Genomic DNA, 23,872 nt, shown 5'->3' on the forward strand with positions numbered 1-23,872 from the left:
GCTGAAATGAAATCTTTGTATATTTTCTTATGTGAAATATGAATCTTTGTAATAATTATGATGTAATATCCAATTGTGTTGTCTTACTTAGTACACTGACATTTGTATTATGTGTATGTAATCACCTATGCATATATAAAATGTATCTGCTCTCTGTTCATACTAAACTTATTAATTCTTTTGTCTTGCTAAGTAAACTGATATTTGTATTACATATATGTAATCACTTATACATGTATAAAATGTATCTCCTCTCTCTTTGTAAAAAACTTGTAAACTCTATTGTCTTACTAAGTAACCTGATATTTGTATCATGTACTCAAATATCCAGTCACTTATGCAAAAATTGCTGTGGCATTTGCAAAAGTAATCAGTTGATGGCTCCATGAAAAAATACAATAAATAAATAAACAAATTGTTTTCGGAGTGCACTCAGCCCCATGATGCCAAATGAGGAGCTGCTCAACCGAATAGTAGTGGCTTCGGTCAAGAATACCATCATAACGTCCGGGAGAGCGGCGTGCTGACCTCACGCCCCTCCTATCCGCATCCTCCACTGAGGATAACACGGCGGTCAGATGGTCCCGATAGACCACTCATGGCCTGAAGATGGAGTGCTTTATTTTCAGTCTTGTTCTTTTCCAGAAATAGTTAAATTTTCTCCTAGTGTTGTGATCATATACATCATTGCACTTGATAATTTCGTTGGTTGACTCATAAAAAATGTAACTAATTTAAATGTGTATAAAGAATAAGTTGTTAGGTACTTGTCATGCAAAAGTACTTCACAACATGAATCTCTGTGGGTGATCCTACAAATAAATCTTATTCGACTTTTCTGTAACTCAAATATTCTTTTGAGTGAATATCAGCTGGACAGCTCCATATTTCAACCCCTTAATTAAAAAAGGTGTAATTTATTCCATGGTAGCCTTTAAAATTTTTAATGTTTGACTAGCAATTGTCTATGTGAAGTAGTTAAGGAGATATAAGCCACCACCGACAATTTGTATCATCATACATAAAAGAAATTTATTGCCATCAGATTTTGTTACTGAGCGTTTACATACATAATTAATATAGTTGTATTGTGAACTATCTGCTTTAAATCTCAGTAAGTGAGATTTAGTGACATTCACCTTGAGGCCCTGATCATTGTATTTTTTTACTTTTCCTACACCACTAGTTCCTTACACTCTCTACCATAGAATAAAACTGAATTACCATTTGCAGAGCTTATTATATCAGGATTAATGGGATATGCAATGTCTTTCTTGTTACAAGGAAGAGAAAGTGACCAAGGATAGAGCCTTGATGTTCACCTTGTATTATTGTTTCACTCGTGGACTAAAAGTTAGTTAATTAGTTTCATGTGCGATGGATTATTCTACATTCTAAATCTTATTGACTCGGAGTGAGTCATTTTACATTCACATCTCAGATTAACTAGGAAATGGTTATGTGCTGAAAATTTATGAGCATTCCTACCTGTCAAGTTTGGCACATTAGAATAATAGAAAATCTTCTCTGGAATAGAAGGAGTTGTCGAGGTGGAAAGTTTTCACTTTGTTATCAGATTTTGCTTTGCTGTCTTTCAGATATTTTACATCACTAGGTAAGTGATGAAAAACTTTAGTTGCTACATTGTGTACCCCCCCCCCCCTTTTTTTTTTAAAGTTCTGCAACAGCATTAAATCCAAAGCCTAAGAGCTTAGTGATAATTAATTCTTCAAGAAATGCTTAAATGGCAAAGACTTCTGTGCACTTTTAAAGGCATAATGTTCTTATTGCAACATACTACAAATTACTTGCTTTTGAATACTTTGGTGCATTCTTAATTTGGCTTTGTAATATTTCATTTTACATCTGGAGCACAATTTCTTTTGTATTGGCAGCAACAAGTATGAATTACTATGATTGCACATGACTTCCAAGACACTCCTAAGTGTCCTATGCCCCTAACTACAAATTATACTGCTAATGATAATGATGTAAATATTTTCTGAATGTTATTATTATGTGAAAATAAGCCTATTAGGACTACATGAAGTACTTAGAGGTGAGCATTTGCCTTCCTTTGTGCCCATATTTCTTTCATGTTCCCTTCCTGTGGGCTTCCTTCCTCTCTTATGATCATGTCATTCCAGACTTCTTCTTCAGTTTCTCCTCTTGGTCAACATGTCATTTGTGAATTTCAGACCTAAATATTTTACAGTTTTGGACATCTTGTGGATTGATTCCCACTCATTTCAGATCAATTTGGATATCACAAACCCATTTCATTGTGTCAGTTTTGGCTTTGCTCCTGCTGTCAAAAAATTTCTGTTTGTTTTGTAAGTCTGTCTGGCTTCATGCTTTTAATGTGTCCATAGAATCTTAACCTGCATTTTCAAATGTCACTATGTATATTTGTGTATTGTTAGAGTTCCTGAGTGCTTTGGAGTTGGTATTGTTTGTCTATAATGTTTCCAATGTCTGTTTTCCTAACCAGAATTAGCATTTCTGATCCATAGAGGCACCTGGTTTAATTACTGTATTGTAATGTCTGAGTTTCATGGCACATTTCTTGTTGAAAATATTTTGGGTAACTCAATATGCAGTTTCCATCTTCTGGCATCTAATTTGCTTTTCTTTCAATTCCATTTCACTCAATTATTTCACTGAGCTATTCAAATCGTAGAACTAATTTAATTTTGCCATATTTTGTCTCCATGAATTTTGGTGTGTCTTTGTTGCTGAGCATGTACTCTGTCTTTTCATATCTGGGAACTGACTTTTTCTGCATTCTCTTTCAAGAGTTCAGTCTGATTTTGGGCAGATGAGATGTCATGAGGTAATACTGTTAGATTGTCTTCAAGTGCTAGGCAATCTATAGATAACTTTCCTCTGCCTGAAGTGACTGGTTCATGAATTTTGAAATCTGACTTCTGTTTGCATCATTCTTGTATCACTTTCTCAAGAACTGAGTTGGAAAATAACTGTGACTGTCCATCTCCTGTTTTGATTTCAAAAGGATGTGGGCATTGTGCCATAAATTTAACCTTGGACTTTATATCTCTCAGTGTCTCTTTTATGATTACAAGTGTTTTCACGTTTAGACATTGTTCTTTTAATATCTGGAAGAGTGATTCATAATCAGCTGAGTCATAGCTTTTTTGAAATCAACTAAAGTGCAGACTAAATTTTTGCTACAAATGCTGTGATGTCTTAGGATTAACTATAGGTTTAAGATTTGCTCTGGATATGAAAGGCTTGGTCTGAATCCTGCCTGATATTCTTAAATATTTAGTTCAAATTATTACAGTTCTCTGCAGTAAAATGTCATTTATCTTAGCATTCTAGCATTTTAAGTATTTATACCTGTATGATGACGCAACAGTACACTTACAAATACATGGAAGCCCAGTTTCCTAATACAGTGCCTTGTAGCAGATTTTCATACTTTTTACAGATCTCTTATGGTGTATGTCAGAAATTGCAGAATGCAGTTTTGGAAAAACTGATATTACGCTGTGTCATTTAATTCATGTGAAATCATTATGAGTTAATTTTAGAATCAAGTATCACTTACAGCAAATCACTCTGAGCGATCCCATGGAACATCCTGTAAACTGCCTCTGTGAACTCGGAAAGTGTAGCTGGTTTCAAGTCCTCCTTGTAACAGTTGCTGTAGCCAGTTTGATTTGATTTTATATGGAACTTCTCTAATAAGTCATCACCTGTAAGCAACAGATAAATAGTGCTACAGAATTAGCACCTAAAATTAAAGAAGGGGTAAACTCAAATATTTTTAAATAAACAAATAAAAGATGGTATCATACAATTTTTAATTGGGGCAGGTATACTTTAGTGTAGTTGTGTCGAGTCTTTGTTCTGTAAAGAGTATCCTCCCCACTATTCTCTCTACCTCTCCCACAGTCTATTTCCCCACCCACACAATCTGTTCATTATCCTTACCTGTCCCTGTTCCAGCCCTGCTACTAACCTGTTGCCCTGAGACTCATGTCCCTGCAATGGACCTCAACACAAGACCTGTCCTGTACTTTCTCCCTCTACTGTCCACTCCAGTCCTGTCACTGGCATTTTCTACCCCACCAAAGGCGGGGTCACATGTGAAAGCAGCCATATAGTCAACCAACCTAGCTGCAACCACTTTATGTGTTTCTACTTGGACTTGACCGTTAACCAAGCTCTCTGCATGCATAAATGACCAACCCTAAGCTGTAGCCAGTTGACAGCTGGACCACCCAGATACCAAACATACTGCACAGCACTGTGTGCTTAACTTCAAAGACTGCTTCACAGCCCACACCAATGGTTTGTCAGTACTAATGCCAGATTTTCTTACCTGCACAGGTGGGAAGTCTTCCTGTAACGCATCCTTTAATCCCATAACACGGTGCTCACGTCACAGCCCACTAGCCTTTGACCATCCCTATCTGACTAGTTTCATTTGATTCTATCATAATCTGATACATAAAAAATCTACTCACAAAGCAGCAGCAGGAGAAAACACATGTGGAGGTACAGAAATTTGGAAGTTTTCAGAGCAGTGTCTTCTTCTTCTGTACATGTGTTCAAAAGGATCAAATGTAATGTGTGATGGTATTCATCATAGCAAAAGAAAAGGGTTGGGTGTGTTAAAGGTGGTGGGAGTGGCAAAAAAGAAGCACATATTAGGGTGTACATATTTCATTCAGTCCTTTCGAAAATGTCTACAGTAGAAGGCACTGTCTCCAAAAGCTTGTAAATTTCCTCCTGGCACCTCTTGGTGAGTAGATTTTTTATTTATCCACTTACACTATATTTTGAAATATTGATTATTTTTGTTAATCTATCCTAATTAATATACAGGGGGAATTGTCAGTATTCATGGTATGACAGGAATGCTCATTTGAAACAAAAACCTACTAATGGACATATGCCCTAATCTGAACAGTTTCTGAGACAGAAGACATTTAATGTACATTTAATTTTGTTCTGGTAGCTTGTATGTATGTGTCTTATCCACTCAACCTTTTTGAAGTTTTATTCTAGCCCAACTTAGCTCATTGCTTTCAACCTCTTTGCTCAGGATGTCTTCTGCCATTGAACTACCCACTGATTAGATTAGATTAGATTTACTTTCATTCCAATTGATCCGTAGTGAGGAGGTCCTCCAGGATGTGGAACATGTCAGAAAAACAACAATACATGACAAATATTTACAATTAAAACAAATAAGCTAATGTACCATTCCACAGGTCCCAAGTGGAATGATCGTCATTTTTTAATGAACACTAAGAGTAATTTTACAAATACTAATGCACTGAATTTAAAATAAAAAAGTTTTTTATTTATTTATAAGGTAATACAACTACTGTAATACTTATTTACAATGAACACATTACTGCACTGAAATGGTGCAGAAGTTAGATTATACTAACACACACACACACAAATTTTCAATGAACACATTACTGCACTGAAATTGTGCAGAAGTTATGTTGTACTTATATACAAATCAGTTGGTTTTACTAAGAAATTCATCAATGGAGTAGAAGGAGTTGGCCACCAATAAATCCTTTAGGCTTCTCTTAAACTGAATTTCATTGGTTGTTAAGATTTTTATGGCTGCTGGCAAGTTATTGAAAATGTGTGTTCCTGAATAATGCACACCTTTTTGTACAAGACTAAGTGACTTTAAATCCTTGTGAAGATTATTCTTATTTCTAGTATTGATTCCATGAATTGAGCTGTTGGTTTGAAAAAGTGATATATTTTTAATGACAAATTTCATTAAGGAATAAATATATTGGGAAGCAGTAGTTAGTATCCCTAGTTCCCTAAACAGGCTTCTGCAGGATGTTCTTGAGTTCACACCACATATAACTCTCACTGCACGTTTTTGTGCCCGGAAAACTTTAGCTTGGCTTGATGAATTACCCCAAAAAATAATCCCATATGACATTATGGAATGAAAGTAAGCATAGTATGCCAGCTTTTTCATTTTTATATCCCCTATGTCTGACAAAATTCGCATTGCAAACAGAGATTTGTTAAGACGCTTCAGCAGTTCTGTGGTGTGCTCCTCCCAGTTGAATGTATTATCAAGCTGTAATCCCAAGAATTTAACACTGTCCACTTCTTCTATCTTCTTGTCATTGTATGTTAGACATATACTCTTGGGACACCCCTTACAAGTTCTGAACTGCATGTAGTGTGTTTTTTCAAAGTTTAGTGACAAAGAATTGGCTAGGAACCAGTGATTAATGTCCACAAATATTTTATTGGCTGATCTTTCTAAGACTACATTTGACTTGCTATTTATTGCAATGTTTGTATCATCGGCAAACAAAACAAACTTGGCATCTGGTAATGTTACTGATGAAAGGTCATTGATATACACAAGAAAAAGTAAGGGCCCCAAAATGGAACCTTGTGGGACCCCACATGTAATTAGTTCCCAGTTGGATGAGGCCTGATAGCTTGATACATGTCTCTTTCCTAATAACACCCTTTGTTTCCTGCCAGAGATATAAGATTTGAACCATTTTGCAGCATTTCCTGTTATACTATAATATTCTAGTTTACTTAAAAGGATATTGTGATTTACACAGTCAAATGCCTTTGACAGATCACAAAATATACCAGCTGCCTGCAATTTTTTGTCTAATGAATTAAGCACATTTTCACTGTAAGTGTAGATAGCCTTCTCAATATCAGAACCTTTTAGAAATCCAAACTGTGACTTTGACAGTATGTTATTTGAGATAAGATGGTTATAAAGACGACTGTACATTACTTTTTCGAAAATTTTTGAGAATGCTGGCAACAGTGAAATTGGACGGAAATTTGATGCTATTTCTTTATCTCCCTTCTTAAACAGTGGCTTAACTTCAGCATATTTCAGCCATTCAGGAAATATTCCACTAATAAATGACTGGTTACACAGATAGCTTAATATGTTACTTAGCTCAGAATCACATTCTTTAATTAACTTTGTTGATATTTCATCATACCCACTAGATGTTTTTGATTTTAAAGATTTTATGATGGACATTATTTCTGTTTGGGTAGTGAGGGTCAAATTCATATTAAGGAAGTTACTTGAAATGTCTGGTCTAAGGTAATCCGTAGCAGCATCTACCGAACCTGACAACCCCATCTTGTCAGTAACAGTTATAAAATGTTTGTTAAAAAGTTCTGCAACACTATACACATCTGTCACCAATGTATCATTTACTCTTAATGCTATTTGTTCCTCTTCATGCCTGGTTCTACCGGTCTCCTCCTTCACTATATCCCATATTGTCTTTATTTTGTTATCTGATATGACTATCTTTTCCTTGTAATATATTTGCTTTGACATCCGTATTACAGTCTTTAATATTTTGCAGTATTTCTTATAATGTGCTATAGCATCAACATTGGAAATGTTTCGGAGTGACAGATACAGTTTTCTTTTTGTTTTACAAGATACCCCTATTCCTCGAGTAATCCATGGCTTCTTTGTATACTTTGCTCTAACCTTGGTAAGTTTTGGGGGAAAGCAGTGTTCGAATAAGGTAAGCACTTTATTAGCAAAAATGTTATATTTTTCATTCATGCCATGAACGCTGTAAACATCAGTCCAGTGAATGTCTCTGAGGAGTGTCCTAAAATAATCAATTTTTGGCTTACTGATTACCCTTTTGAGCTCAGATTTAACAGATTTTATATCCTGTTCAGTATTAACATTTAACAGAAGGAACTGCATGTCATGGTCTGATAGGCCATTGACTATTGGTTTTGTAATATAATTTTGTTAATTGGACTTTTCTATAAAGATATTATCAATGGCTGTTTGTGAGCAAGTGGCTATCCTAGTGGGGAACTTTACTGTGGGAATTAAGTTGAATGATAGTGTTACTAACTCAAACAAGTTCTTATTGGGAGAGTCTTTAAGGAAATCTACATTGAAATCACCAGCAACCACTATTTCTTTGTTTTTTGTTGTTAAATAGGCCAGTACAGCTTCAAGGTGGTTGACAAACAGATTAAAGTTACCTGCAGGTGCTCGATATACACATAATATTATGAAGGATTTTTTGTGAAATTCTAATTCTGTTGCACATGCTTCCATATGCTGTTCTAGGCAAAATTTATGAATGTCTATGTTCTTAAATTTATGACAGTTCCTGATGAATGTGGCAACTCCTCCTTTCTCCATTTCTGATCTACAAAAGTGAGATGCTAACCTAAACCCTGTAACACTTAAAAGTTCTGAATGCACAGTTTTCCATATTTTCTGACTGAAGTAGTGTGAAGGACTGAGAACGTCTCAGAGAGAAACATAGGTTAACTGCATTTGTACATATCCTGGGTAAAATATCACACATCTACAATAATGAGGAACATGCAGTTTCAGTGTATGTTTATGACTACTGTGATGGTAGTGCTCGTGCTACTGTCAAAGAATACCATGAGTTCTTTCTGACACATTGAATTCATGATTGCAGGGTATTTACCAGAGTTTTTAGCACTTAGCATGAAATAGGTATTCTTCCAAGATCTCTTTTTCATCTGAACATGTAGTTAAACAACATGTACAGGAACAGTGACACATTGTTGAAATGGTGCTGTGTAGCCCATCTATCAGCATAAGATGACTTACTGCACATATCAATGTCCCATGAACAAATGTATGGTGATCATTACATGTGGAAAACTTGTATCCATTTCACATAAGTGTGTCCTAAATCTTGAAGTTGTTGAAAATGCCACACACCTTATTTTGTCACCAGGTAAATGACAATTGCCATTTGCTTTCTTCAATTCTACTCACTGATGAAGTCACATTTACATGGAATGGAATCAATAACACATGTAGTAATCATTGGTGGTTGCAGAAAAATTCACACACTATAGTGAGAATCAAATTCGAGTTTCACGTTTTGAACAATATTCAGTGCAAGGTGATCAGTAACGTGTTGTTGGTAGGTCAATTTAGAAGAGCAATTTATGGGAAGGAACTACTTGCAGTTTTTGGAAAATTCACTTATTTAACACCTTTTGAATGTTCCTTTGGCCATGTGGATGGCATTGTACCTCTAATATGATGGATCCCTTCTCAGTTTGCAATGTATTTGAGTGAACATCTCAACTGCACTTACCATAATTGATGGATTGGTATGGTAGTACCTATTAATTGGTCACCAAAACCATAAGACCTTATGCTATTAGGTTTTTGTTTGTAGGACTGGATGAAGTCTGAGGTGAACAAATGAAAGGTGAATACAAGAGATGAACTGCTTGGTTACATCATGTATGTTGCAAAGCACTCAGACAAGCAACACAACATGTTCTTTCAAGACTGCACAAATGCATTGAAGTTGATGCTTGATATTCAAATGTTTATTGTGAACTATACAACACCTATAGTGTGAAATGTACGATAATGCTTAGATGTAAACATGTTAAACTATTTATTTTTAATTGATACTTTGTAAAACACCTGTTGTAATGTTTACTAACTGTTGTACATGTGTATATTTGCAAACCTGACAATGTATTGAATAACACAGAAAATAAAATAAAAACAATGTGCATTGAATGCATTCTATCTTGGAAACTATTCAGAACAGGCTATATGCCAATATGAAATTTTTGTTTCAAATGATCATACCACCATGTCCTTAAATACTGACCATTCATTCTGTGACAGCCTGTATATCTAAGGCATTGTCATTGTAAGTGCATTAGCATTAGTGGAACTGGTTGTTAGTATATGCAAAAAAATGTAGTCTGCAGTGGTTGCTTCTGCCTGTTAATGTATAACTTGTCTCATTTCACACCCCTATGGCCCTCCTTCATTATGGCGTTTATGGAATGCGATGCATGAATTAACGGAGACTCAGAAGTTTGTGTGTTAAACAGAGAAATATAATAAGTTAATTCTCTTACAGTATAACAGGTTAACAAGGGTACTTACGCAGAATCTGTGAAATGAATTCCGTGTAGGTTATGTGTTCATGTTCTGCAATAACAATTCTGCGAGCCTCTTGGTACGTCTTCTCGTCATCCCAGTGTTGGTTCATGGAAGACAGCTTGTCAGCCACCCTGTTGTGTTCTCGTAAATACAAATTTTGTAGAATTGTCAGTTGGGTGTTCTGGTTCACACGCACATCACCTGAACATGTGACATTTTATATCATAGATTAAATGAGACACTGTGAAGATAAAATCAATTTTAACTTGTGAAACAAGGTCAGACTTTTTTTCCAGTTTTTCATTTATTGCACTGAGTTTCACTCAGTGATAGAATATTGAAATATCATAAATTCTGTAGAAAAAACATACTGGCATAAACTCATTTGCATATCCATACAGGAAACTGCAGTTTCTCTGTGTAATAAGTATTGGGCTAAATCTGTGTCTGAAATGAACTCCCACCTGATTCAGTTCTTATGTTTTTACCCACAACATAAGAAAGTACAGAACATTTGTGCTAAATTTCAATTATTAATGCAATGACATTTTTTTCTCAATCTCTCCTCTTTCCATGCCCCTATGGCCCTATTCTGTAGCCAGACTCTGTATAGACATTACAATACTGTTCTTTTATCATACAAAGAAGTATCATTGAACAACACTTCCTGCCTGTGTTGCCCCATAAAAATAAATGACATGTAAAATTATGTACCTGCGATGAAGCATGTTCCGTTTGACGACAGGCTACAAGATACCATTGAGTTAGACACTTGTGGCAACACCTTTCTACCATCAGGAAGGACCTGTTCAGTAAGCTTCCCACCTTTAAATTTTCTTATTTCATATGCTCGCTGCTGGCTAGGGCCATATGTGAAAGAAGCGTCAATAAGGTGATTTTCAGAATTAATCTGAAACAGATAGTGATGATTAGTTTCAGTCTGCATTTCTCTAACAGTCCCAGAGGAAACATCCAGTTGGTAACCAACATTGTAATATTGTAACTAACTATGTGTGAAAGAAGCGTCAATAAGGTGATTTTCAGAATTAATCTGAAACAGATAGTGATGATTAGTTTCAGTCTGCATTTCTCTAACAGTCCCAGAGGAAACATCCAGTTGGTAACCAACATTGTAATATTGTAACTAACTATGTATATGAACATATGTGTCAATTTTGTTTCAGTTTATGACTCTCAGACTATACTGCATATTAATTAAAATGCAGCAGAACAAGGAGGAACATTTGAGTTAGGAAAACCCACATGAAGAGGACCTTTGATAAAGAAAACTTGTTTTATTTTCAGCAGTAAGCTAAATAAGATAGAAAAACTTCTTGGTGACTATGTCTTAAGGAACAAAATTTTGACAAATTCTTTAACAATATTCTAGATGTCTTCAGTGAAACATTTCCACCTAGAACCTTGTGCCAAATAAATTAAAGTGGATTTACAGTGAATGGAAAAGGAATCGTCACAAGAATAAAACTATAACACCAAAATTCTGATAACACTTTAAATACTTATATTTAGAAGGAGTTGTTAAGGCAGAAAAACAAGTGGAAGTAAGAGAATAATTTTAAAATATGGAAATAAGATGAAGATCAAGTGGTAAGCTGTTAAATCACAATTATGTGTTAAAATCTGGAAATGAATTTCAGAAATTGAGCTTGAGGGAAACATTGTTGTATGTTGAACTCTATGTCAGAGTGCTGCAAGTTTTCTTTAAAAATGAAGGGATAACTTGTATCCCTGTAACAGAGTGTCACAATAAAGTAACTCTCTTTGATCTTGATGAGAACTCTGAGGGCCTTGACTATTTGTTAAAAATTTCAATTAAGGGTGTAGAAAATACAGAATTACCATTAAAAATACCCACTAAAATTGTCAAAGCATTACCCAACATAATGACATGCCCAGTCTTTGAATCAAGGCTGCTTCCTACAGGTAATGAAGTACTCATTGCAAGAAAGGGATAAAATGGATGGGAAATTAACAACCTACCTCTTTCCTCTCAGCCACATCAAACATATCTGAGGTATTTGCTGCTTTACAAATCAAAAATTTCATTACAAAGTGTGGTGTCACCGTCAGACACCACACTTGCTAGGTGGTAGCTTTTAAATCGGCCGCGGTCCATTAGTATATGTCGGACCCGCGTGTCGCCACTATCAGTAATTGCAGACCTAGCGCCACCACACGGCAGGTCTAGAGAGACGTCCTGGCACTCGCCCCAGTTGTACAGCCGACTTTGCAAGGAAAGGTTCACTGACAAATACGCTCTCATTTGCCGAGACGATAGTTAGCATAGCCTTCAGCTACATTTCTACGACCTAGCAAGGCGTCGTATTCAATTGATATTGAGATTATATTAATGTATCATCAAGAGCAATGTTCTACAAATGTGGATTAAAGTTAAGTATTCCAGAAGCTACGTACTTTTCTTTATAGCATTCATTACGTATCCTGTTTCAGACCTCATGCCAGCCTGCGTGAGTTTAAGCTCGTGCCTTTCGGCTTCCTCTCATTGTGTCTAGGCTGTCTTGTATAGACACAACACAAAGTATGACATTATTCTAACTGACAGTTTGATTTTCAGGAAGGGATGAGCTAAATAGATGCAGCCATCAATTTTATAGAGAAAATAGCAAAACATTAGAAAAGAGCAACAAAGTTACAGGAATCTTCTGTGACTTCACAAAGCCTTTTAATTCTGTAATTGGCAATTGTGTTTTTGTGGTGTTTCTGGGAAGTTTTGACATGAATTGTTTGCTTTTGGAGAATAAATAAACAAGTTAGGGGCAGTATTCCACATAGCTGAAGTCCAACTTATGAGACAGAAAAGAGAGAGTTATCATTGCTCTAAATCGGGAAAAATTATTAGTCTGTGTCTCTAGATTCCATAACAGACCTTGTCTTGTTTCTGTTCTGTGTGTGATTTTCTGGTAGATATCAGCTTCTCATCAGTTTTGTTTGCTTATGATAATCCTGTGTTAGTTGAAAATAAGGATGCAGAAAAACTTCATGACTTGGTGATTAGTATTCTCAGTAGCTTAAAAACTTGGTCTCACTGAAATAGGTTGAACCTGAATACACCTGAAACCTACATGGTGCAATTCAGAACCAAACAGTCAAATTGTGACTGAGTTAAGATTACTCCTAACAGTCAAAACTGACTGACTCCATCAAATTCTTTGGATTTAATTTAGCTATAAACACTGAGAGAAGGGCCAAAACATGAAATCACCTTCTTAATGGTGTGTTTGTCCATCTCTGAAACACAAAACTGCAGCAATTATGCATGGCATGGATTCAACAAGTTAATGGTACATTTCTGGATGTATGTGCCACCAATTTGCTATGCACAGGCTGTGCATCTGCCATAAATTATGGGCAGGTGGCTTTTGGGCATGGCATTGGAGATGTCATTGCCATGGGGAAAGAACTCAAGCAGGAAGGAATGCAGGTCATCCACAGTAATCTTCTCATAGCTCATAGCTCTCATGGTGCATCCAATTGGTCCTGTGGAAGTCCAGGTAAATGTCCCCATGGCATATTACTGTCTCCGTCAGACTCTGTTCACAGCGTGGTGCATCTTTCAGCAGGCATTTATTTTGATGATGGCATATGACCATTGACCTAGTCTGACAAGAAACATGATTCATCCAGCCAGGTGACACATTTCCTTTGATCCATGGTCCAAATGTCCACATCCCATGCCTACTGCAATCACAATGGATGATGTTGTTGAGTCAATGGGAACACGTAGGAGTCATCTGCTGAGAAGTCCCATCTTCAACAATGTGCATTGAACTGTGTGTTTAAAACACTTGTGCCTGCACCAGCTTTGTACACCACCATGAAATTTGCCACAAATTGCTGCCCATTCTGCTTTACAGAGTGGGCAAGCATCTACCTGCACATTCTGTGGTTTTACGTGGATGACCAAAACATTGCCCCTTCACCATCCTTCAACCACTTTCCATAAATGCCCATTATAGTAGCACACAAATAGCATACCAGCTTTGCCATTTCATTCATAGATGTCAGGCCGTAACACTCTGCATTTTGTTGAAGTTGATTATGTCAAAAAATTCCTCATCTGCAGTCTGTTTCATCATTACAATGATTCATCATTTGTCTCTTGTTTGCTTATGTATTTTTCTTATTGCAGCTTGTGTTCACAACTCCATCAGGTGGCATTAATCTGATGGTGGGCAGTGGTCATAATATTTTAACTTAGTGTATCTGAGAAGCATGCATACATGGAGTGCCATACTTGGTAAACAAGTTAGCAACTTTGCATTTGCGATGCATATATTATCAATTTTAATTGGCATGGACACATTAAAAGTAACATATAATAATTGTTTTTAATCTCTACTTAAGCATAATATTGATTTTTGAAGAATTTGGGTAACACAGTGTGGATACTACAGATACAGAAAAAAAAAACATTCAGAATATGTGATTTGTACATCATAAAGAATCATGACACCATTATTTAGAGACCTAAAACTATTAACTGCCCTGTCTATGTCTGTTTGTGGAATTGTTATCATCTTGCACATACATACAATGCAATAAACAAAGAAAGCTTTATGCGTCCCACATGCCAACTCGGAGTATACTCTCCGGATCCTCAGTAGTAAACAATTTTATGCTTATAATTTCTAATTATGTTTATAGTAATTAAAATGGGACAGGTTACTTGCCCCACTAAGTTAATATAGCTTTTTATTGTTTGACATTGCATTTTAATGTTGTGTTAGTCATTATTAACATAAAAAGTAATGTTACTATGATGTACATTTCTGATGTGTCTCCTGTACACAAACCAAATGTTTTACAGATATTCATCACATGATGAATAAACTGCAGTTCTCATAAAGTAGTAATGTATCTTGACAAATACATGCTTAAATACTTACTGTCTCTGCTGGACCTAAGATACCTCCAAAAGTGTAAGTCTTCATAGATCTTGCAACACTCATACATGTCACCCCTTTGTCTGCATAGTACTCATCATTGCGTGGTATCCTAGCTGGGTAACAACCAACGCTGATGTTCTTACATGGGAGACGAGATGCATTATATGAGCAACATTCTACCCCAAGCCCATCTGCAATTAAGAATGTAAGACATTTTATCAAATTTATAATACATTAAATTTGTGTGGTGTTAATACAACACATAACATTCCAGTAATTGCTACAGTGGTAGTGTAATCATTATTGCAATCCCAGTTAACTCCATTGTTTGCCATTGTGATCTCCTGAACAAATACACATAACAATACTTATCATCCCATTTAAAAGGTTCCAAAGTACAGCATGTCCAGTTCCTTTGGTATCACTCTTACAGTAAAGAAATATAATATTTTTTCCTTTTACAATTTGATTTCAGACAACAATTTCTTAAAAAAATATCAGGATTACTTCACAGGCTATGTTTTCCAAATCCTTATTAGTCAGACAGCAATTCATGATCTGATGATTCCTTTGGTGTTGTGAATTTTCCTGAGGTATTTTCATTTTACTGAAGCACTTGAGATTTAACATTTAAGAATTTCATGAACTAGAAAATTTTTGACCTCACTAAAAACTCTTGATGGAACATTAATTTATATACTAACTTATATTACTAGGTATCCTGATAATATAAATGCTTTTAATTTTACCTAATAGTCTTAAAGAGATGTTAATTGAAAGATCTGATTCTTTGTATAAAAAGATAATAATGTAACAATGTGATGTCATCCAAAAAGTGAGGTGCGAAGCAAGGTTGGTAGCTTATGATGGAACCACAAGTAAACTTAGTTGCTACCAGAAGCAATGAAAAATGTAAGACAGTGGTGTAGACACACCCAGAACAGTTTCCATATGTCACCGCATCTGCTCGCTTACTTACGCCTACATGCAGTGCCACTCAGGCCAGTTAGCACTGTGTCTCTAGCAAACCAGAAATCAGCATAAAAGTTTGTAGTTGGTTGTACTCTGTGAGAAGGGACTAGTATCTTGTTCTACATCAAGGCATGCATTAATTTTGAATAACAGTAACGAATACTTATGATATTCTTGTGGACATGGACGTTACAAAGTTAAGTATTTCATCTTGTTCAAGTTGTAATATTTTTGTGTTGTCGTAACATGTCAGTCAATCCAGAACTAAAGCTAAGAACCCACCGTGGTACTGGTGAGTGTTATTTTGTCTGAAAACTGTTTCAATGACACTCCAATAAAGTCGGAACTGATTAATTAATACCAGTTGTTAAAAAGCCATATGAACTATGCTGAGTTACAAGGAAATTTGTGTTGATTACGCTATTAACTAAAATTACTGTATGAAGTAAAACCACTTACAAAATTTTTTAAGTATTGGTATAAATACTTCAAAAATAAAAACTTATACTGCATAGAATGAGGTGGAGTGGGAATTGCACATTGTTGTCAGTAACAACATGTAATGATCTTTACATGATTCATCAGTTTGGACTCTCCCTCACAAGCACCCCTCTCTCATCCCCCCAATGAGCTTTAATTTGTTAAAACTTGATAAGACAGTTATGATGTCTACAGTCAGAATTATGCATAATAAATGCATGGCAGAAAATATACAGTTTGTATGAACTATAAATATTTCAATATGTGAGGTTTTGGACAATCATCCATGGATGTGCTCATTATTGAATAAAAACAAATACAAAGGGTATCTATAAAGTAACAGATGTTTTGAAATAAAAAAAATTAATGATATGGTTAAACCAAATTTTATTATACACATTTTAAAGGTACATGCTTAAGCCATTTTTCTGCATAATCACCAAGCAGTTTCTACGCAATCACCAAGCACTTATCATACCATGGCACAAGTTTTTCAACACCATTTCTGAGGAATGTGCCACCCACAATTGCAACCACTGATTTATACCAGAATGCAGTTGGGCATCAGTATCAACGTGTTGTGTAGCGAGCCATGTCTTCAATGCTGGGAAGGGGTGGCAGACACTTGGTGCCAAATTCGGACTGTATAGTGAATGATCACCCACCTCCCATCCAAAACCCCATAGAAGCTCTCAGGTATGATTGGCCATGTGTAGATGTGTGTTTTTGTGTAAAAACAAACCTTTTGTGCTAAGATTTCCCAGACCCTTGTTTTGTACCGCCCACCTTAACATTGTCAGTGTTTGGTAATAACTCTCTGAGTTAACTGTTGTGCCACATTCGAGGAAATCAACGAGAATCACCCTCTTAGAGTCCCAAAATGCAGCAGCCATAATCTTTCTTGCTGACAGCGTTTGCAAACATATCCTTGTTGTTTTGGGAGAATTTGTGTGTCCCTGTTCTATCAGCTGCCTCTTTGTTTCACAATTTTCATGCTTCATCCCCATTTATGATATGGTCAGTAACTTAGTTACCATTTTTCTCGTAATCTTTGAGAAACGTCAGTGCTGCAGCCAGTCTCTGTTTTCTGTGGTCTTCCATTAGGATTTTGAGAACCCACCGAGCACATTGATTTTCATCATCAGTTTTTCAGTCACAAGGTTACCCCACCACTGCAGTCCTTATTGGTACAGTCATTTTTAAAATCACTGCATCGTTGCCTCACTTAGCTTCCACTCATTATTCCTCTTCTGTACAGATCACAAAGGTCATGATAAATTTCAACTGGTTTGCAGTTTTTTTGAAAAAAAAAAAACTAATCCCAGAATGCACCTCACCAGTGGGGGATTTTCTATTGCAGCGCACATTTTACTGCATCACAGAAAGCAAAAGTAGAGTAGGCACAGACCACATGCTGCCATTGTTGGATGCGTATTGAGTGTAGGAACCTCACGGCACCAAGAAGGCAGCTGTAGTGCTGCTCACAGCCATGATAGACCAAAATGTCTGTTACTCTCTGGATAGCACTCATGAAAGGCAACAGTTTTTCACCATTATCTTTATTGTTTATGAAAACCTCTGTCATGAACTGTGTAATTTCTTGAAACAATGACATTATAACAGTAGTTTAGCAGTGAACATTAGAACACTAAGTTATAACTTTGCACACTGTGGGGAATAAGCAGTATGAAGCATTGACTTTTGACTTTAAAAAATGTTAAGGTTCAGTAGCACTTCAACACTCCATATAAAAAATGTGTTGACAGTGGATTATATAGCATGACTGAGGACTCTGTGATGGGCACAAGGCAACACATCATCCTTGGCTATTGAGATGTTCTCAGACTCATAAGCAACTGCTGGTGTTCCTCAGGTAAGCATGAGAGGGCTATTACCATGCATGTTCTTTTTCTTCAGTGCCTGTCCCACCATTGCATTGTCTGCTAGCTATAGGTCATGATCAACCAGTGATCAGACACTTGTTTTATTCTAATTCTGTGGCTGGTAACCCCAAGGGGAATAAAGGGTGTGCACATTCAGTCTGTGAACTGTATTAGTTTTTTCCACTTGTACAGATATTCATATATTTGTGTGCTGTGTATCAGAGACAAAGATTGTGAATAAGTCTGGCACTTACCAAGAAAAGTAGGAAAAACCAACTGAAATCCACACTCAGACTGCCTGCTAAACCAAACAAACAGCTGATCTGGTGTACCAGTTGGGCCTAGGTTTGCCACACCTTTGTAATATCATTGCCACAGTGGGCAACAAAAGTCTGTGCATTATGGTTCATGTTTGATGAAATGATTATAATTCTTTGTTTGGGTTACAGGCCATTTTTGTCATTGAGCAGAGAAGCATGTTTGTGCCACTATCTTTGCTGCTTACTCCACCTTCAGGGTTCACAGTGAAAGAGCGAGAAGGTTATCAGTGTAGAGATAGGGACACTCTTGTGTTTGGACAGCGTAGATGTATTCATTACTCTGTCTGACCAACATTCACATCACTGCATTACTTTATGTATTTTAAATAGTTTCTGTTAGAAGTTACAGAATTCCCAGACTAGGATTGGCTGATGAAATTAATCTCAAAATGTTGGGTCTTACAGTTTAACAGCAAAATACTTGGCTGGGAATCAAGAGGTTGGAGTAACAAATTCCATTTAGATCACAGAATATTTCAGTTTTCCTGTAACTTAGCCTTTACTTCTGAATGATGTGGAATTCACCAGGAACAACACACTATTCAGAGTCCATGTAAAACCTGTAGGTCCCCTTTCTCCACTAGGATTACTGGGTAAGGTTAGTGGCATGCAAGTTACCAATGTGGTGTCAAATTGATCATCATCATCATCATCCTCACAGCACGACCGCAACGGTCGCAGGTTCGAATCCTGCCTCGAGCATGGATGTGTGTGATGTCCTTAGGTTGGTTAGGTTTAAGTAGTTCTAAGTTCTAGGGGACTGATGACCTCAGAAGTTAAGTCCCATAGTGCTCAGAGCCATTTGAACCATCATCCTCAACAACAACAACAACAACAACTCAGTGTCTGTGTGAAGAAATATATTTGTAATTTGCTATGAATGGAGGTGGCTATGAGGTGACCATGAGGTGACTGTGACATCTTTGTCTCACAGGTTGATGTATTACACTGAACAAGTGGATCCAGACAAGTGCTGTTCATGTTACATAATCTTATGTTGGCAGATAACATTAGCCATAATCTTAGATTTTTGTAACTAATATACTGGCTGCGTGCAAGAGATTGTCATCAAAAATATGTTTTCTAATACCGGTATCCAGACAGAGCTTGACAAAATATGAAGCTGAAGTAAACAGTAAAAGGATCTGTATTTAGAGAATTACAAATCTTTATACATCAAAAGATTAAAAAATATGGTAGTTTGTGACTGCATGATTAATTACTTACAGTTTATATGCTCAGAAAATTAAATAATTTTATACTTTCAGTCATGCAGAAAATTGATATTTCTGTAGGATATTATGAACTACTTTTTCTCTAGAGGGGGACTATATATAAAATCATTGTATAAAGTAGACTAACGTACTGTTTTGTTGAGTAAAACTAGCGCACGATTAGATTAATCACAGCATACAGGGTGTGATCAAAAAGTATCGAGAATTTTTTTCTCGTAATGAGTCTTTATTTATTCACCAACATCAAGTGTGTCCCATTTAAAGTAGTCCCCTCAGATATTATACACATGAGCCAGCATTTTTTCCAATCTAGGAAACACTTCTAGAACAGAGTTTTTGTTACTGTGTTCATTCCTTCAGCAATTCTGTTTTTATATCATCAATGATGGCAAAATGACGTCCTTCATGGCTCCATTCACCCCCAGGAATAGAAATAAGCTGCAGGGACCATGTCCCCAGTTTTGTTTTTTACCAAAAAATCATGAACATGCATTGAAGTGTGAGTGGAAGCATTGTCATTACCATAAGTGGTTTTGCCACAGTTCTGGTTGTTTTCTTCGAATTGCTTCACATAAACAATGCATAACTTCAAGGTAGTATTCTTTATTGACTTTATGACCAGAAGGCAGGAACTCATGATACACTATCACATTGTAATCAAAGTAAACAGTGAGAAGAACCTTCTCATGTGATGAAACTTCTTGAATAGTTTTTTTGTTCTTGGTTCTTCACACAGTTTCCATTGGGGTGATTGGGCCTTGGTTTTGATATCAGATCCATATACCTATGTTTTGTCACCTGTTCACCCACAAGCTGCTTTCCAAATCCTAGATCATTGTCGACTTCATTCAGCAACTCCTGAGTGATGTCTACATGATTTTGTTTCTGGTCAAAATTCAACAATTTCGGAACAAACTTTGCTGCTAAATATTTGATGCCCAAAACATTCAAAAATTGCTTGGAATGAGCCAAAGGATATTCCAACATCATCAGCAACCTCTCTGATGGTAATTTGCCAATTTTCAAGAACCATTTTCTTTACTTCCTCCAGATTGTCACCAGTAATTGATGTGCTAGGGTGTCCAAGGCAGTCGACATCTTCAATGTCTTCACAGCCCTCTTTGAACCCAACAGCTACAGTAACATTTTGAATGTGGTGCTGCACTTATTCCATTTTTCAAGTAAAATTTAATGCAAATTCTTTGATCCAGCTTTTTCTAAAGTAAAAATTTTCCAACCACTCAAAAATTTATATAACCTTTTTGAGTGTCAACAATAAACTGAATATTAAAGCCAACTGAAAATGCAATTGCATGCCAGGAATACATGTACCAACAACATAAAAAATTTGAAAATCAGATGAATAAAGCCCACAAAATTTAAAAAAATTCCTATTATTTTTTGATCACACCTTGTGTATGGCAAAGTACAATGCCAGTGGTCACAGGTCTAATACACTCACAGGTAAGTATCACAAGATTTGCTGCATATGTGAGTACAAACAAATGGAAAATATTATTTCTGTTAGGCACATTTTGTTCTCCAAGACTGTGGAAACTGCTATCTCCTCCTTGTTAGAATTAAACTGGGTCATCATAAATTTTGTTCTCAAAATTCGTGTAACATTGAAATTTGTAGAAAAAGGAAGATACTCACTAAATCCAAGCCAGTCAGAACTAAGTGCAGTATCATGTGCTATTAGCTGCCCATACTGCATTACCAGCAGAGTATTTGTTTCATCATCAAAATCACCAGTGGGCAGTAAGTGCTGTCTGAGAATTCTGGGATTTGGCAACTCTTTGCCTGTTACTGACTTCTTTGGTGCATTGATACCTGCCAAGGAGAGAGAAATATCATCAGCATTCTAAAGGTTACATTAAAACACAGGGCTCCAGAGAGCTCAGGAATAGTTAATATACTTTACAGAACTGACTCAAAGTTGTTACTTCTGCCAGTTAATGTAAAACTTGAATTTTATACATCACTGAAGGCTCTCCCATGTTATACAATTTATGGAATGCATTGTGTGAATGAATGAATGTAAATGAGAATTCTGTTGCAACTGATTTTTATTGTTAACAATTAATACCATTAAGGAGTTAATGTACTGGGGAATAAATGAATAAATGTAGAAATTCCAAGATCTTTGAAGATGTCTTTGTAATACATATGGTTATGTACTTTACAAAGCTCTCTTAGTGGTTAGTTTAGCTTATGTTGGATGGTACACAAGCTGTTAGTAGCACTTTCCATAAGTTTAATAAATACAACAGGTACACATAACAGCAGAAACATTAGTCATCAATAATATATTCTCCTTCACTATTTACAACAGTCTGTCAATGCTGGTGTAAGTTTTTGATTCCATGCCTGTAGAAATCATGTGGGTTTGTGATAGAGAACTTATTGAGCCATGTTCAGAACATATTTTCATCCAACAAAGAAGTTTCGTGAAAGTTGTTCAATAAAGAGTGGAAAAGGTGAAAATCTGAGGGTACAAGATCAGGTGAATAATGGAGGTGTGGAATGACTTATCAACAAAACTCCTGTATAGTGCATTTTTGCAGTCTAGCAGAATGCGGGTGAGCATTATCATGGAGTAGACTCACTTCTCGCAGAGCATGTGGTACCCACACACCTGATTTTTGAATCTTCCTCATTGCATGCAAATATCACATTTGCGAGTTCTCAAGTACACTGGTATGGATCATTGTGGATTAATGCATTTAAATGATCTTCATCAAACCCTGAAGGTCTTCGTGAATGTGGAGAGTCACTAATGTTGAAACATTTTTGTCGCTGGTTTGATGCAGCCCAACACAAATTCCTCTCCTTTGCACAGCTCCCTCTAGTACAATGGAAGTTATTTCCTCTGTCTTTCTCTACTGTTTTTACCCTCTACAACTCTCTTTAGTACCATGGAAGTTATTTTCTGATGTCTTAACTCATGTCTTACCATTCTGTCCCTTCTTCTTGTCAGTGTTTTGCATACATTCCTTTCCTTGCTGATTTTCCAGAGAATCTTCTCATTCCTTACCTTGTCAGTCCATCTAATTTTCAACATTCTTCTTATCCCCATATTCAGTGCAAATGTTTCTTGCTGCCTTTGCTGCTGTCACCTGACTATTTAACTCAGACAGACGAATATGTTAGAAATGTTTTGATATCTCCACTTTTCTAGTGTCCACAGCTTTACTCTCTATCTCCAAATAACAAAATGTCAGTATGTAAACTCAAATGGCAATCTTTAAGTACAAGTAAAACATGAAAATCGATAAATAAATCCATAGGAAAGGGAATACCAACATGCAAAAGAAATATGCTATGAACTTATGCATCAACCTAATATGTAGAAGCCTCAATTCAGCAGTGTTTGCTATTCATATGATTGCACCCGTTTGTAAAAAGAAGGCAACCAAATCAGTCTGCTAGGGCTATTTCCATTCAATTAGGGTGCACAGCATTATATTCTATGGCAGTGAGACTCATGCAAATAGTTTGTTTCTTTCATTCAGTTTATCATAACCATGAACGGATTCCATCCCAGACACTCCTAAGAGATTTTGTCAAACAGTCTGGAATCCTCACAAAGACATACGAGTATATTCTCTCAGTTACCTTCTTCATTGTAAAAAAAATTAAATGTTATACAGACTGAAAAGTGTATGTAATGAGTATGATGCATGTAATAACTAGGATTTGCATAAAGAGATAAAAATCCTCAGCACTGTACACAAAGGAATGAATTACTCAAACATAAAGGTATAAATAATTCACATCAAATCTGTTGGTGGTCACCAACTCTGCAGTGATTTTTTTTATCTTCTTCTGTAGTGATCCATCTGAGGACAAGTCGATAGCGGATCTCCACTGTCACGTCTTTCCCATTTGCTCTTAACTGCTCTGTAGGTCTATCATCCCATATATTTCTTAATTTTCCATGTGTATCTTAGTTGTGATCTTTGTTTAGGTCTCTTTCTGTGAACATGCTGTTCAGCAGGTGTTTCCAGAGTCTCTCAGGTCTCATTAAATGGCCAATAAATGGCACTCTTTTTTTCACAACTAACTTCTGCAAGCTTCTCTTCTCACCCACTTCTTTAATTAA

General features: G+C 36.2%; 1 protein-coding gene across 1 annotated transcript in view; it reads right to left on the reverse strand.

Annotated features, from left to right (window-relative positions):
- LOC126210520 (peroxidase-like) overlaps positions 1 to 23,872 on the reverse strand; it is a 138,703-nt gene that overhangs the window by 30,688 nt on the left and 84,143 nt on the right. Inside the window, exons 5-9 of the mRNA XM_049939767.1 lie at positions 21,424 to 21,600; positions 14,878 to 15,068; positions 10,664 to 10,859; positions 9,953 to 10,150; positions 3,572 to 3,719 (exon numbers count right to left, since the gene is read on the reverse strand). Of these exons, the coding sequence (XP_049795724.1) occupies positions 3,572 to 3,719; positions 9,953 to 10,150; positions 10,664 to 10,859; positions 14,878 to 15,068; positions 21,424 to 21,600 (910 nt within the window). The remainder of the gene's footprint in view (positions 1 to 3,571; positions 3,720 to 9,952; positions 10,151 to 10,663; positions 10,860 to 14,877; positions 15,069 to 21,423; positions 21,601 to 23,872) is intronic.

The sequence above is a fragment of the Schistocerca nitens genome, chromosome 10, assembly GCF_023898315.1.
Source record: "Schistocerca nitens isolate TAMUIC-IGC-003100 chromosome 10, iqSchNite1.1, whole genome shotgun sequence".
Lineage (NCBI taxonomy): Eukaryota > Metazoa > Arthropoda > Insecta > Orthoptera > Acrididae > Schistocerca > Schistocerca nitens.